This window comes from Podarcis filfolensis (genome assembly GCF_964270895.1).
Source record: "Podarcis filfolensis genome assembly, chromosome: 6".
NCBI classification, from domain to species: domain Eukaryota; kingdom Metazoa; phylum Chordata; class Lepidosauria; order Squamata; family Lacertidae; genus Podarcis; species Podarcis filfolensis.
The window spans coordinates 86,935,507-86,948,492 of NC_139609.1; the positions used below are offsets into that span (position 1 = coordinate 86,935,507).

Genomic DNA, 12,986 nt, shown 5'->3' on the forward strand with positions numbered 1-12,986 from the left:
TTGTTCACACATTACACTGAATACAGGTAATAAGCGGTCTCTACACATGTGCAAGGGACGCGGGTGGCGCTGTGGGTTAAACCACTGAGCCTAGGACTTGTAGATCAGAAGGTCAGCGGTTCAAATCCCCACGATGGGGTGAGCTCCCGTTGCTCGGTCCCTGCTCCTGCCAACCTAGCAGTTCAAAAGCACGTCAAAGTGCAAGTAGATAAATAGGTACCGCTCCGGCGGGAAGGTAAACGCCGTTTCTGTGCGCTGCTCTGGTTCACCAGAAGTGGCTTAGTCATGCTGGCCACATGACCCGGAAGCTGTACGCCAGCTCCCTTGGCCAATAAAGCGAGATGAGCGCTGCAACCCCAGAGTCGGCCACGACTGGACCTAATGGTCAGGGGTCCCTTTACCCTTTACCTTTACACATGTGCAAGCATTTGTGTGGAAGAGTATTTCATGTAGATTTTGTGTACCCTTGTACACAGAGTATACACTCAACAAATGTTACTTGTGTATGAGTGTATATCCCAACTATTTGTGTACACAGCTTGTACACTTGTTGAAGGCGACGTGTGGACTCCCCTCATTGTTAGCCCTAATCAGGACACAGGATAAGCTAAGGACAGTTGCTGTAGCAAGAGGTCACTCCTGTGCGTATGGAATACTTAAAAAAAACAAAACCCACACATTTATGAATGAACCCATTTGAAACTGATGTAGGTGAAGAGAAACCCTGACTCCCACCCACCCCGTCACTAGTCACTGCTGGATGTTGCAGGGATAAACATGCCTGTATGTATGAGGTTCAAGTGTATACAGATGAATCCATATGTATATACAGGCACAGAATCATAGAATTGGAAAGGATCACGAGTGTCATCTAGTCCAACCTCCTGCAATGCAGAAATCTTTCCCCCAATGTGGATCTTGAACCCTTGACCCTGAGATTAGGAATATTGTGCTCTACCAAGTGAGCCATTTTATGTGAAGATGAATCAGCCACTCTCTGCTCTTTGCTTGACTCTCATTTACTCGGGAGCAAATGCATCTAGAAATACACATATCTCCAATTCAGAATTCCTCCATGCTCACTCCTGTGCAATTAGGGTTCCCTATTCATTTTTTTCCCTTTGTGTGTGCAGAACTACCGTCTTCCTCCGCTGAAATGAAACAAGGCAGCCAGGTCAGACAGGGGCAAGAGTGGACTCACCCTAGCAAGAGCACCACAATATCCCCATTCAAATCCAAAAGGAATTTGGGGGGTTTGACTAGAGCCGCAGTACATCGGAAGAAAAACTTAACTCTGTCCTGAACAGTGTAATAGTATATAGCTCTCTTAACTCCACGGCAGACTGACATAGCCACAAGGACTTTGTCCCAGACCCCAATCTGCCAAGTTGGGTAATAACACTGGTGTGCCTTAGAGGGTTGATCAAAGGTCAAGCTGCGTGTAATGTTAAAGGCATGTGAGCGAGTGGCATGAAATATGTGGTCAGGGGTTAAATTGCTTTGAGATATTTTATAGGAAGCAATTCATAAATGGAAATACATAGCACCCCTTCCCTGTGAGCTGTGCTTGCCCCCTACAGCTGATATTTAAAGAACACTCATCATGCATATTAAACAATTGTGCAGTAAGTTAACAACTTATGCACATTTAACAGGTGTGATGTCAACCTTACTGGCTGGTGGAAAGCACACAATTTAAACACTAATAATAATAATAATAATAATAATAATAATAATAATAATAATAATTTATTTGTACCCTGCCCATCTGGCTGGGTTTCTCCAGCCACTCTGGGTGGCTTCCAACAAAGATTAAAAATACATTAAAATGTCACACATTAAAAACTTCCCTAAACAGGGCTGCCTTCAGATGTCTTCTAAATGTCCAGTAGTTGTTTATCTCTTTGACATCTGATGGGAGGGCTTTTCACAGGGAGGGTGCCACTACCGAGAAGGCCCTCTGCCTGGTTTCCTGTAGCTTGGCTTCTCGCAATGAGGGAACCACCAGAAGGCCCTCGGCGCTGGACCTCAGTGCCCAGGCAGAACGATGGGGGTGGAGATGCTCCTTCAGGTATACTGGGCCGAGGCCGTTTAGGGCTTTAAAGGTCAACACCAACACTTTGAATTGTGCTCATAAACATACTGGGAGCCAATGTAGATCTTTCAAGACCAGTGTTATGTGGTCTCGGCAGCCGCTCCCAGTCACCAGTCTAGCTGCCGCATTCTGGATTAGTTGTTGGTCCCAGGTCACCGTCAAAGGTAGCCCCACGTAGAGCGCATTGCAGTAGTCCAAGCGGGAGATAACTAGAGCATGCACCACTCTGGCAAGACACTCTGCAGGCAGGTAGGGTCTCAGCCTGCGTACCAGATGGAGCTGGTAGAGCTGGAAGGTGGAGGGCTTAAAAACCCTTGTTGTGCAGGGTTTTCCTGACATGGAAAGAGCTTTTAGGCTGTCTGCCTTGCCAGCTGGACTCTGGGCTGCCCTCACGAGATCTTGCAGGAACTTGGGACAGCCCTTCAAGAGCTCGCAAGAGCAACCCAGAGCCCAGCCAGCAAGGCAGATAACCCTAAAGCTCTCTGCCTTCCCTTGGGAGGGGAAGGGGCAAGGGCTTCTCTGCATACAAGTCCAGAGAGGTAAGGATGCTCATGCAGGAGTGGTTGGCGTATACAGTGGTACCTCGGGTTAAGTACTTAATTCGTTCTGGAGGTCCGTACTTAACCTGAAACTATTCTTAACCTGAAGCACCACTTTAGCTAATGGGGCCTCCTGCTGCTGCCGCGCCGCCGGAGCACAATTTCTGTTCTCATCCTGAAGCAAAGTTCTTAACCCGAGGTAATATTTCTGGGTTAGCGGAGTCTGTAACCTGAAGCGTATGTAACCTGAAGTGTATGTAACCAGAGGTACCACTGTACTTGTTTTTACATGCTGTTTCTGGAACAACCCCCAATCAAGACACAATTGCACTGTACAGTCATACCTCGTGCTGTGTTTGCTTCAGGTCAAGCGTTTTCAGGTTGCGTCCTGCGGCGACCTGGAAGTACCGAAAAGGGTTACTTCTGCGTTTTGCGACTCGCGCATGCGCAGACGCTCAAAATGACATCATGCGCATGTGCAGAAGTGGCGAATCGTGACTCGCGCACGCGCAGATACGCAGACGCGGGTTGTGTTCTGCTCATGTTGCGAACGGGGCTCTGGAACGGATCCTGTTTGCAACCAGAGGTACCACTGTACATATTTAACATCTTGTGCAGTTTGGCCCTGAGTATATGGAAATTACTGAAATACATAAACTGTGCCGGTGACTAGTATCACAATATTGCTTTCTGTTCCTCTTTCTACTCCTTTCCTCCATCTAAACATTAACCCCGGATAATCTGAGGCATTGATAAAGTTACTTCTGTGAGGCCACGAGGGATGGGCGGACTGTCCATTTTGATTTCTCTCAGTTGGTCATGTTTCCAATCCGAAACTGAGTTCTCCACATGCCCCCTCAAATCTGCATGTTATTTTCACTAATATATGCACTTTACCCAGTATCCACCCCCTCTCCTTTAAATGTACGTACATATTACTTGCCTGGAGAACTGCATTACAAAATTCAGGGACGTGCTGATTTCAAAGGATGGCTGAGTTTTGGTTCTTGTGTTGTTTTGGAAAGTATGAACTGGGTGAGGTTAGCCTTTCAATGCAAACTCAAGTGAATTTCACCCCATCCCTAAATGCCTCCCGATACCATTTCCCTTTATTTATTCACTTAATCAGTGGTAGTGCTGCTTGCGGTCAGGGGTACCTTTTAACTAGTGCTGCTTGCAAATGTATTTTTGACAGGAAGAAAAAAAAAGGCATGAGGGGGAGAGAGGAAAATATCAAAAATATCGAATATCTTTTTGCAAAGGAAAACAGATGGGAGAAATATATTTTTTTTTATCTTTTCATGAAATCCGTGCACATGTTCTCACTCTCTGTTTCCCTTTTCTGGATTTCGTATATTTATTTATTTTATTTCCGTGTTGGCGACACCCACAGGCTTGCGATTCGAAAGCCAGCCAATCTATAAATGCTTGCCTGAGTGTGGGGGCGGTCAATTACTCTGCGAGAGATTTCCAAGGCAGATATTAGCAAGCGTGCATCTCGGAGAGGGAAGTCTCATTTGGGATGCAGGATCCGAGATGGTCGTAGCTGGGATCATCTGATCTCGCAGAGTCAATCCCGAGACAGCTCTTGTAAAAGGGAGGGGGGAGAGGCACCCGGCTTTGAGTGGCTGCTTCGTCGTGATGCCTTAAAGAGAGAGAGACACAGAGAGAGAGAGCGCACTATTATATGCAGTCCGCTTGCAGGCTGTCTGTCACAGCTCTGATCAGGGAACCATCTGCACTCACAAGTCTCGCTGTTTTCTACCAACACTAAATGCTGTCAGGATGCATCCTTGCTGGTGCTAAGCAAAAGCGAAAAGGGAGTCCTTCTGGCTTTTGGAGAATCTTTCAGCAATTTCCATCAGAAGTGCTTTCAGGATTCGGTTGCTTCTGAGAGCATCTTTGCGAGAGTTGTGGCATCCGCTGAGTGTTTCCACCGAGAACGAGCAAAGAAGAATATGTGTTAGTGGGACAAACCTTAGAGAAAAGGGGCGTCTGCTAGCAAGAGAACTTTTCTCTCCCAGGAAGCAGAAGCTGGCCTTTGGGATGGAAGAGGGGAAAGTCTCCAAGGGCAGCCGATCTCATGCCTTTGATTACATCTCATGATCTGACAGCCCACAAGCCAACTCTCTGGGTCTCGGGGCAAAGTGGACTTTGGCAAAACAAAAACAACAAACAGACAATGGTGCAAAACGTGATCTTGGTTTTCTTCCGCAGGCGACTGAGCCAAAGACCTGCTGTTGAGGAACTAGAAAGAAGAAATATTTTGAAACGTAAGTAATTGATTCCTTTTCTCTAAATGGTAAAATGTTGTTTCTGTTCTTAACACAGGGGAAAATAATTGTTCCCCATTGAGACAGGGTGGATAGGTAATGGCCTGTCCCCTTGCCTGAGTTGGATCTCTAGAAGGCTGCGGGACTGTTAACCAGTAGGATATTTGCTCTTCAAATGTAGATCTACTATTTGGAATGTAGATGAGGATCACTGTTAAATAATGCATGGTTAGTGTGAACACAGCCATAAATAAGTAGTAGTAGAAGATAGGTATAATAATTCCAGAAGTGTTTTGGGATCTTCATATCGCTTGCTCTCACAACAGCCCTGTGAAGTACGCCACAGTTGTTCCCATTTTACTAGTGGGAAACTGAGGCTGAGAGACAAATCATTTGCCCAAGGGAAGCCACAGGATCTGTTGCAGACATTTGCAGACATTTGCAGCCATGTCTCCTGATTTCAAAAATAATTTGTAGTGTCCTGTTTGAAATTTGTTAGAAAAACTGAATTTCTCCTCCTCCGACTCTGTGTAATCATGTCCTGGATTTAGTGGGGGTTTTTACGGGTGTGTTTTAACAAAGAAAAACCAAGTATACCCCAAACTGCAACTCATCACTTCTAAAAGGAAAAGCAAGGGGCATTCATGCGGACGAATGAGTTTTCTGGCAAGTGAATTGGTTGCAGAACACCCTGACCTTTCTATGTCAGCGCAAACTATGAATTAAAACCACAAAAAGCAAATTAGTGTATCATAATTGTGTATGTTCTGCAACATTGCCACTGAATTTCACCTGAAACAAAACCAGGGGCCAATTCAGGGAGCCCTGCTTGGCAAAATCGGTCAGAAGATTTTTTTAAATTTTTATTTTAAAGAATCTGTATGATGTTAGTGAAATTTCACTGATAATTTCACTGAAGAGTCTGCACACCTCAGCAGTTTTGGTTATCACTGTAGAAAATGTTCACTATAGGAAAAAGGGTTGCAAATAAGCAAATTTAAGGCATGTAGAGATTCATGTGTCACCCTACCCCTAAGGTCAAGGCTGGCATCATTTCCTTATCTTCCTGAGCTCAAGAAACAATGAGAGAGGTTGCAAATAATTTACAGATTTAAGACAGAGAGGATTAGGCTGCACTCCTGCACAGATGTGCTTGGGAGCAAATCCTATTCGGTCAGTTGGACTTTTGAGTATATTTGCATAGGATCCGGCCACTCATTACTTGTCTGAAGCCTGCCACTGGTTTCATGCAGAGGCTGGTTGGAATCCTGCCTCTGCCACTTACTTTCACCCACATTCTCCCATCTGCAAGATGAGGGTCACAACAGTGGCGCAACTTGAAGGTTTGTTGAAAGAAGAACTGCGCATGGAATGCTTTGAACGCACCAAAGTGCTCCAAAGTGATGTTGTGGTCAAAATCTCTGGGTACATCCACTTAGGCATTAAGTCTGTCTCTGGTCTGTAAGCTACGCTGATCCACAGATCCTCGCGCACAGCAATTCACTGTGCGCACACAACTTTGCGCATGGGCCTTGTCTCCTGCACATGTGGTTGTACTAATGGCGCTAGTTGCTAGGAGAAAAGTGGAGAAGGCAGCCTAGATTCACACCCAAAATGAAAGGTAGACACCAGCAGAGTTGACTATGACAACTTATCCAGTGGGAAACGTGAGCAAAGGTCTGCTCTGGCAAGGAGCACCATATGTAGAACCCCAGGGATTGGAGCAAAATGCTCTCTCCAGTGCATTGCTCACTGTGTGTGTGTGTGTGTGTGTGTGTGTGTGCAGGTGTGCACACAGAGAGATTGCATTCTGCAAAGCAATTTGTGCATTGCAGTCTGCTTCTGCACATAGGCTGCCCTTGCAGGGATCAGGGTGACTAGTTTTCACATTTCCTTCTCTCTCTTGATCTATTGAGATGAGCACAGGGTGAGAGGTGGAGGATGTGATTTGTACCAAAAGAAAGATAAGCAAAATGGAAGAGGAACATTAATGGGATGTCCTTTGCAGATATAGCAAGCCCATCCTCCTGGACTTCTGGATTTCCTCCCAAGCGAAATCTGGCGGCTAAATTGAATTCATTTTCCCTTTAAAAATCAAAGTTCCTGTTCCCATCAACCAGGAAGATGGGCCACCAGGCAGGTGGGCAAATGGGTGGCCTGGCTGACAACTGCAAATCAGGTGAGAGGGAAGCTGTTAAAGGAGCAAGTTCTAAGAAGGTATCAGATAGTGGGGTCAGGAGATGCCTCTGGTCTGATTTGATCAGCAGCATCTGATTATATTCTCATTTCAGGGGAGTGATTGCAGCTCAGTAGTAGAACACCTGCTTTGCATGCAAAAGGTCCTAGCTTCAAACTCAGTCCAAAGGGGCAAGTGATGGGGAAAACAAACGCCTGAGTCTTTGGAGACCTGCTGTCTGTTGAGCTGACAGTACTCAGCTAGACGGGCAAATGCTTAAGGCTTGTTAGACGGTCATTTCTGATTCTCCTATTCCAAGTTAGCTGTGTCCCACACAAGTTGCAGTGGGGAGCTGTTGATTTTTGAGAGAGCAGGACGGGAGTGTTTTCTTGTGCAAACAAATCAGCAATAATGGAGCTCTCACTGGCGAGCAGGGCTGGGCATGATGCTCATTTGATGCACCAAATGCAAACCATAGAAGCCTTCAAGGCTCTTTCGAGCACTCGCACTGGTAGTCTTCTTGCGAGAGCTGTGCAAGGCGTAGTTATCAGATGCTCTCTCTGCCTTTATTTTGGACTGGTTCAGATATTTGCCATTTGTCACGTGGAGCAACCTGAACTTCTCCAGGGACATGGGACACTTTTGCTTACAGCTGCTGCGATATTTTCCATGAGTGCAGAGGGTACAAGATTGCCTGCAGCGCTCATGCAAATCTCCACTGGGAAGTGGTGGCTGTAACTGGGGAGACCAGGAAAGGCTTTGCTTCTGCCCCTGGAGAAAGGGGGGACAACCCTGCCCCAACAGCCTTCACAGAAAGCCTCAAAATATTTCAGGAGACTCCATCCTGTGCAACCATGCAATAAAAATACCTGGATGTGTTTTTTTGAGGATCAGAGAGTCTTCTCTTGGTTTACAAGTGATTGTTGTGTGCAAGTGTTTTGCCTTGCAAGCTACTAATGAGCACATTTAGATTCTTCCCCCTCTAGGTTGCTTGAAAGACACTGGGACAATTTGCTCCTATTGTCATATGATATAAACCAGGCATAGCCAAGCAGGAGAGGTTCCCAATAGGTTTTGAACTACAACTCCCATCATCCCTGACCATTGGTTACACTGGCTGGAACTGATGGGAGTTGCAGTCTAAAACTTCTGAAGTCCACCATGTTTACTGCTCCTGACATAACAATTCTGCACTTAAAAAGAAGTTTCCCCACTAGGTCCCATTTTTTGTTCAACAGTGGCAACATCTTTTTCTTACTGCTACCTTTCTTCACATGAGTAGTTTAGGATTGTTTACATGGAGTCACTAGCACATATCCAGACTGACTTTATTGCTGCTCACAGCGATTCCCAAGTCTTACTACACTACCAAGCTGGGATAACTTGCTACTATTGCCAAGCTGGGATAGCACAATTGGTAGAGCCTGAAGCTCCAGACTAATGTACTAAAGCTCTGGACTGGTATTTTGAATGGTGAACTCACTGTTCACACGCACACAGACTTTTTTGTTGTTCTGTCCAGGTCCCAGCACAGAGTTGTTGCGTGAATGTTTCAGAATAATACCAGTAGTGTACTTAGCGAGAGACATCGTAGCTATTATCCTTTTCATTCAGCCTAACCTAGGATACAAAAGATTCTTCTTCTTTTGGAGGGTATGGGGGGATTATCTACTATTTGCTGTGACTTCTTTCAATGGAGAAACATTTCCATTTATCATTGACGATCCGTGCAGTGGTGCATATTTCACTTCATGGGACGTAAAAACAGAATAAAACACTGAAACACAAGCTCTAAACTCTAAAAACAATGAAACAATTTCATCAGATATAAAATTGACCTTCCACAATTGACTGGGGAATTCTTCTCAAGCAAAAATGTCTTCAGGAGGCACCTAAACATTATTACGCTAGGTGCCTATCTGATTTGGGCTTGTCATTGATTCCAGAGAGCTGGAGCTGCAACACTAAAAAACCCCGTTTCTAGTACAGGCTAAGAAATAGGAATAGGGACATGCAAAGCTGCCTTATGTTTGCCATCTCACCCAGGGTTATCTCCCCTGACTACAGCAGCTGTCTGTGGCCGGGTCTTTCCCATCTCTTTCTACTGGAAGAGTAGTCCTACTGGAATGGACTTGGGAACTTCTGCCTGCAAACTTTGTGCTCTACCACTGAAGTCAAGTCCTCCCCAATTCCCTCTTTGAGGTCTCCGCAAAACCCATCTCAGCGCCACCAGAAGAATCAGCCCTCCATTGGCTTGACGGATGACCAGTCAGCAGAGGATAGGCCACAACTGTCGGAATGACGTCTGCAGTGATAGTTTCTTCTAACCCAAACATAGGTCCAAACGTTCACAAAGAGTTCTCCGGTTCCTTTCTGTGAGCGACGGTCCTATTCAAGTGGTTTCTTCTTCCATCTGAATGTAACATGACTCGATCCAGGCTTACCCTGGCGATTGTTTCGGTGTCACGGCTAATTTAGAAACCTTGTCAAGGGAAAGGGTATAAATTACACTCTTGTGTTTGGCACTGTAGGGCTGGAGGAGTTTGTCTCATTAAGACGGACGGGCCTCAAGCCAGACACTTAATAATTAATGGATCAAAGGGCAGTCAAAGCCGACTGCCAGGCTGCTGTTACAGAGCCCATTCGCTTCCACTCTATTGTAGTCTAACATTATGATAATATAAATACCTGTCCTAATGCACCATCCAGTAACATTCTTCTTCCTAGCAAAGACCAGCTGGGAAACAACTGCTTGGTGTTGGGCAAGAACAGATGCACTTTGAGGGAGTTTACATTCAATTAGCCGGTCCAGATGAAATATGGATTCACAGCAGTGCTATTTTTCTAGAAAAAGAGGTGCCGGAACTCACCACGAACTGAGCTCAGGTGATTTCTAGCTGGGGAAAAGCCCTGATTCATAGAATCAAATTGTAGAGTTGGAAGTCATCAAATCCAACCTCCTTCAATGCAGAAATCTCTTTGCCCAACTGGGGGCTTGAACCCACAACCCCAAGATTAAGAATATCATGCTCTGCTGGCATGTCTGCTTCTCTGTGGCTGGATCCATTGCCACTCAATGTCTGAGACGAAAATCTACATGTTCCCACACCGTTGCCACCCTTCCTTGGGTGGCAATTGTGTGGGAATCTGCTTGATCTGGCCAAGACACTTGATTTTATCAATCAGATGCCACCAAAGCCGTATGCGACTTTGTACCCCGTGGAGACCCCAGTACAGCGGATGTGAAAGACAGGGCCAACCCCTCATCTGAAGCAGTGTGTCACTTTGCATCCTTTCCAGTGCTTAACTTGAGCCAGGGTTGCCTCCCAGGGCCTTTTTTCACTTGCTTGGACATTGAAAAGGCGCGTGCCTTTGAGCATGTGCAGAGTGTATTTCCCTCGGGGCAACCAGTCACCCTCTGTGCACATAGGATTAGCAGGCAGGGGTGTGATTTCCTAACCCTCTCCTTCCCTATCACTTCCCACATCCAAAATGGAGCACAGATTCTTTCTCTTGGAAAGCTTTTTGTGCATTTTCTGATTTATATATATTTTTGACAGGTAACAACAGATCTGGCTAAATTAATTGTATTAGGAACGGGTGTGCTAACGATGCCCTAAAGGTATCTTGCAATCATTTTGTAACATTGCCCCCCTCCCCTCCCGCCCGTATTGTGTTACAGACAAACCTACCACTGCAGCCACCTAAGCAGAAATCAACAACCCTGCTTGAGATTCTCACAATTCGGTCTTTAAGATCTAGCCTAAGCTGCTTTTTCATGTAACTGCAAAGATTTCTGACTCTCTGGTTACAACGTGTGTGCTTGCAGCTACTATCCTTCCATAAATAGCTCCATGTGGTTGCTTCTTTTCAAAGTGTTCAGTCAATGGCATAAATAGAGAACTGGAGTCTAAAAATACCTTCCTCGCGCTGTGCCCCCCCCGCCCAGCAAGCAGCATCTTCAATGCTTATTGAAGGATGCAAAATCATTCCTCTGATTTAATGCAGAGAATGCCCCCTTCCCCAGCAGGTTGAGGTTATCATGTGCAAATCAGGATTCCCCACAATTCAGTAATCTCCCTTTACCTTCTTCTTTTCTCCCCTTTTCTGGGGAAAAAACGGTTAGAGACCTTTCCCGTAGGTTCCCTGTTCCTTACAGGTCACGGGCGCACGTCTTAATTTAGCAACAGACAGCCCTTGAAATAGAATCAGAGGATGGAGAGAGAGAGAGGGAGAGAGAGAGAGATCCATTAAGTCATATCCCAAGGCTGAGGATATATTCCACACAATGCTACAGCAGCCGTTCCTATTTTTAGCACCAGCGTGTAGGAGTTATCGCAGCTTGAATACTAATCGTTTACGGTGTGCACGAGCGAAACAGGCGGAGGGGTAGAAGAGAGCATCACTCTGGGAAAATAAAATAATAATTTAAGAAAAGAGATCAGGCTAGCCAGCCAGCCAGCCAGCCAGCCGGCCGGCTGCCCCTCCCTCCGCATGGAATATTAAAGGATCTATAATAAGATTGGCACAAGCAGAATATTAGAAGGCAAAGGAATGCGTGGGAGTTGATTGCTGGCTATTGTTATAAATTAATCAACAAAATTACGGGAGCCTGGCAGAGTTTAGAGTACAAGGAACGTGTGTTCCCTGAAGCAGGGCTGCTATACAATGTTCCAGCTCGTAAGGGCAGCACGGATGACTCAGACAGAGATGTGGCATTGCAAAGCGATCATTTAGACTTCTAAAAAGTCCATCGATTTCCCCCTCCGAAAACACTCCTCGTTGTGCTAACCGGGGGATGGGATTGGCTGCTTCGTGTTTGCCGAAGCCCGCTTTCAGTGGCTGCCAGGGGAAGGGCTTGGCACTGGCATCTGTGTAACCCTGCCGCGAAGGAGTGTGATGCTTTTGGCAGGGCATCAGGCAAGGTGGACTGTGTGGTGAGCTGAGAGAGAGAGAGGGGCAAAGAGAGGGACGGAGGAAGAGCAGCAGCGCAGCTGGTCTTGATGAGGAAAGTCATCTCTCTCTTCATCTTTCCTGCAGAAAGGAATGACCAAACGGAACAGGAAGAAAGGAGAGAGATCAAGCAGAGGCTGACGAGAAAGGTAAGGTGTCCCCCCCCCCCCTCCTTCCCTCGAATATTCCCTGTCTTGGTCCTATGTTTCGCACGTGGCTGGTGACAAGGTCCTACTGTAGCCAAGCGGGAGAATAACAAATGGCAACAGGGACCCAGGCTGTTGTCTGAGCAACTGAAGCCTGCATAAGGGTGAGGGCACACCTGCAAATAGAGTCCTAACCCCCAGGTAGCTTCTGATGGAATCGTAATCACAGGACAGGTTGGTCATGACCAACCCTCATTCCAGGGCTTGTCCACACTTGCACCTGTCCCATGCCTAGAAAGCATAACTCTGGGAGGTTTTCCCAGTCCTCTCCCAGGGGAAAAAAATCAATAAGAAGAAATCTGGAACTGTCATTTGCGCCAATTGAGCGCTATAGAGTGGTTTTCGCCAGGGGGAATCAACAGGGCAAGAGGAAGAGTGGATAAGCCCTCAGTTGGGTTGGGTCATCTCTAACTTTGGCTGGATGATGCCCTGTGACTTGTGTGTACTTTTAAACAGGATAGGCAGGCATCAGAAAGACTGATGCCTTGGTTGGTTGGTCTACAGGTGGGCCATAGCTTCAGTGTTCCACAGGTTCTTGAAACCACATGAACCCCATTTGTGGGGCGACAACAAAGCATTGTCTTGCAGCTGGGGATCTACCACAGACCTCAGGTGAGCTGCAGGCAAGGATTTGCTCTTGCATGGGTTGCAATCCAACAGGTGCTGGCCCTTGCAGTGCCCCCTCCTCTGTCATAATGGAGATTCACATGGGAGCAGCCCTTGCCAAATCATGTGTATGATAAG

The 12,986-nt window shown here is 46.3% G+C and overlaps 1 protein-coding gene across 4 annotated transcripts in view; it reads left to right on the forward strand.

Moving 5' to 3' along the window:
- The window catches only part of PHACTR3 (phosphatase and actin regulator 3), a 205,188-nt gene that overhangs the window by 185,607 nt on the left and 6,595 nt on the right, over positions 1-12,986 (forward strand). For all 4 annotated transcript variants that reach the window (XM_083618764.1, XM_083618766.1, XM_083618765.1 and 1 more), the window contains 2 exons: positions 4,852-4,907; positions 12,124-12,185. In XM_083618764.1, coding sequence (XP_083474890.1) covers positions 4,852-4,907; positions 12,124-12,185 — 118 coding nt within the window. The remainder of the gene's footprint in view (positions 1-4,851; positions 4,908-12,123; positions 12,186-12,986) is intronic.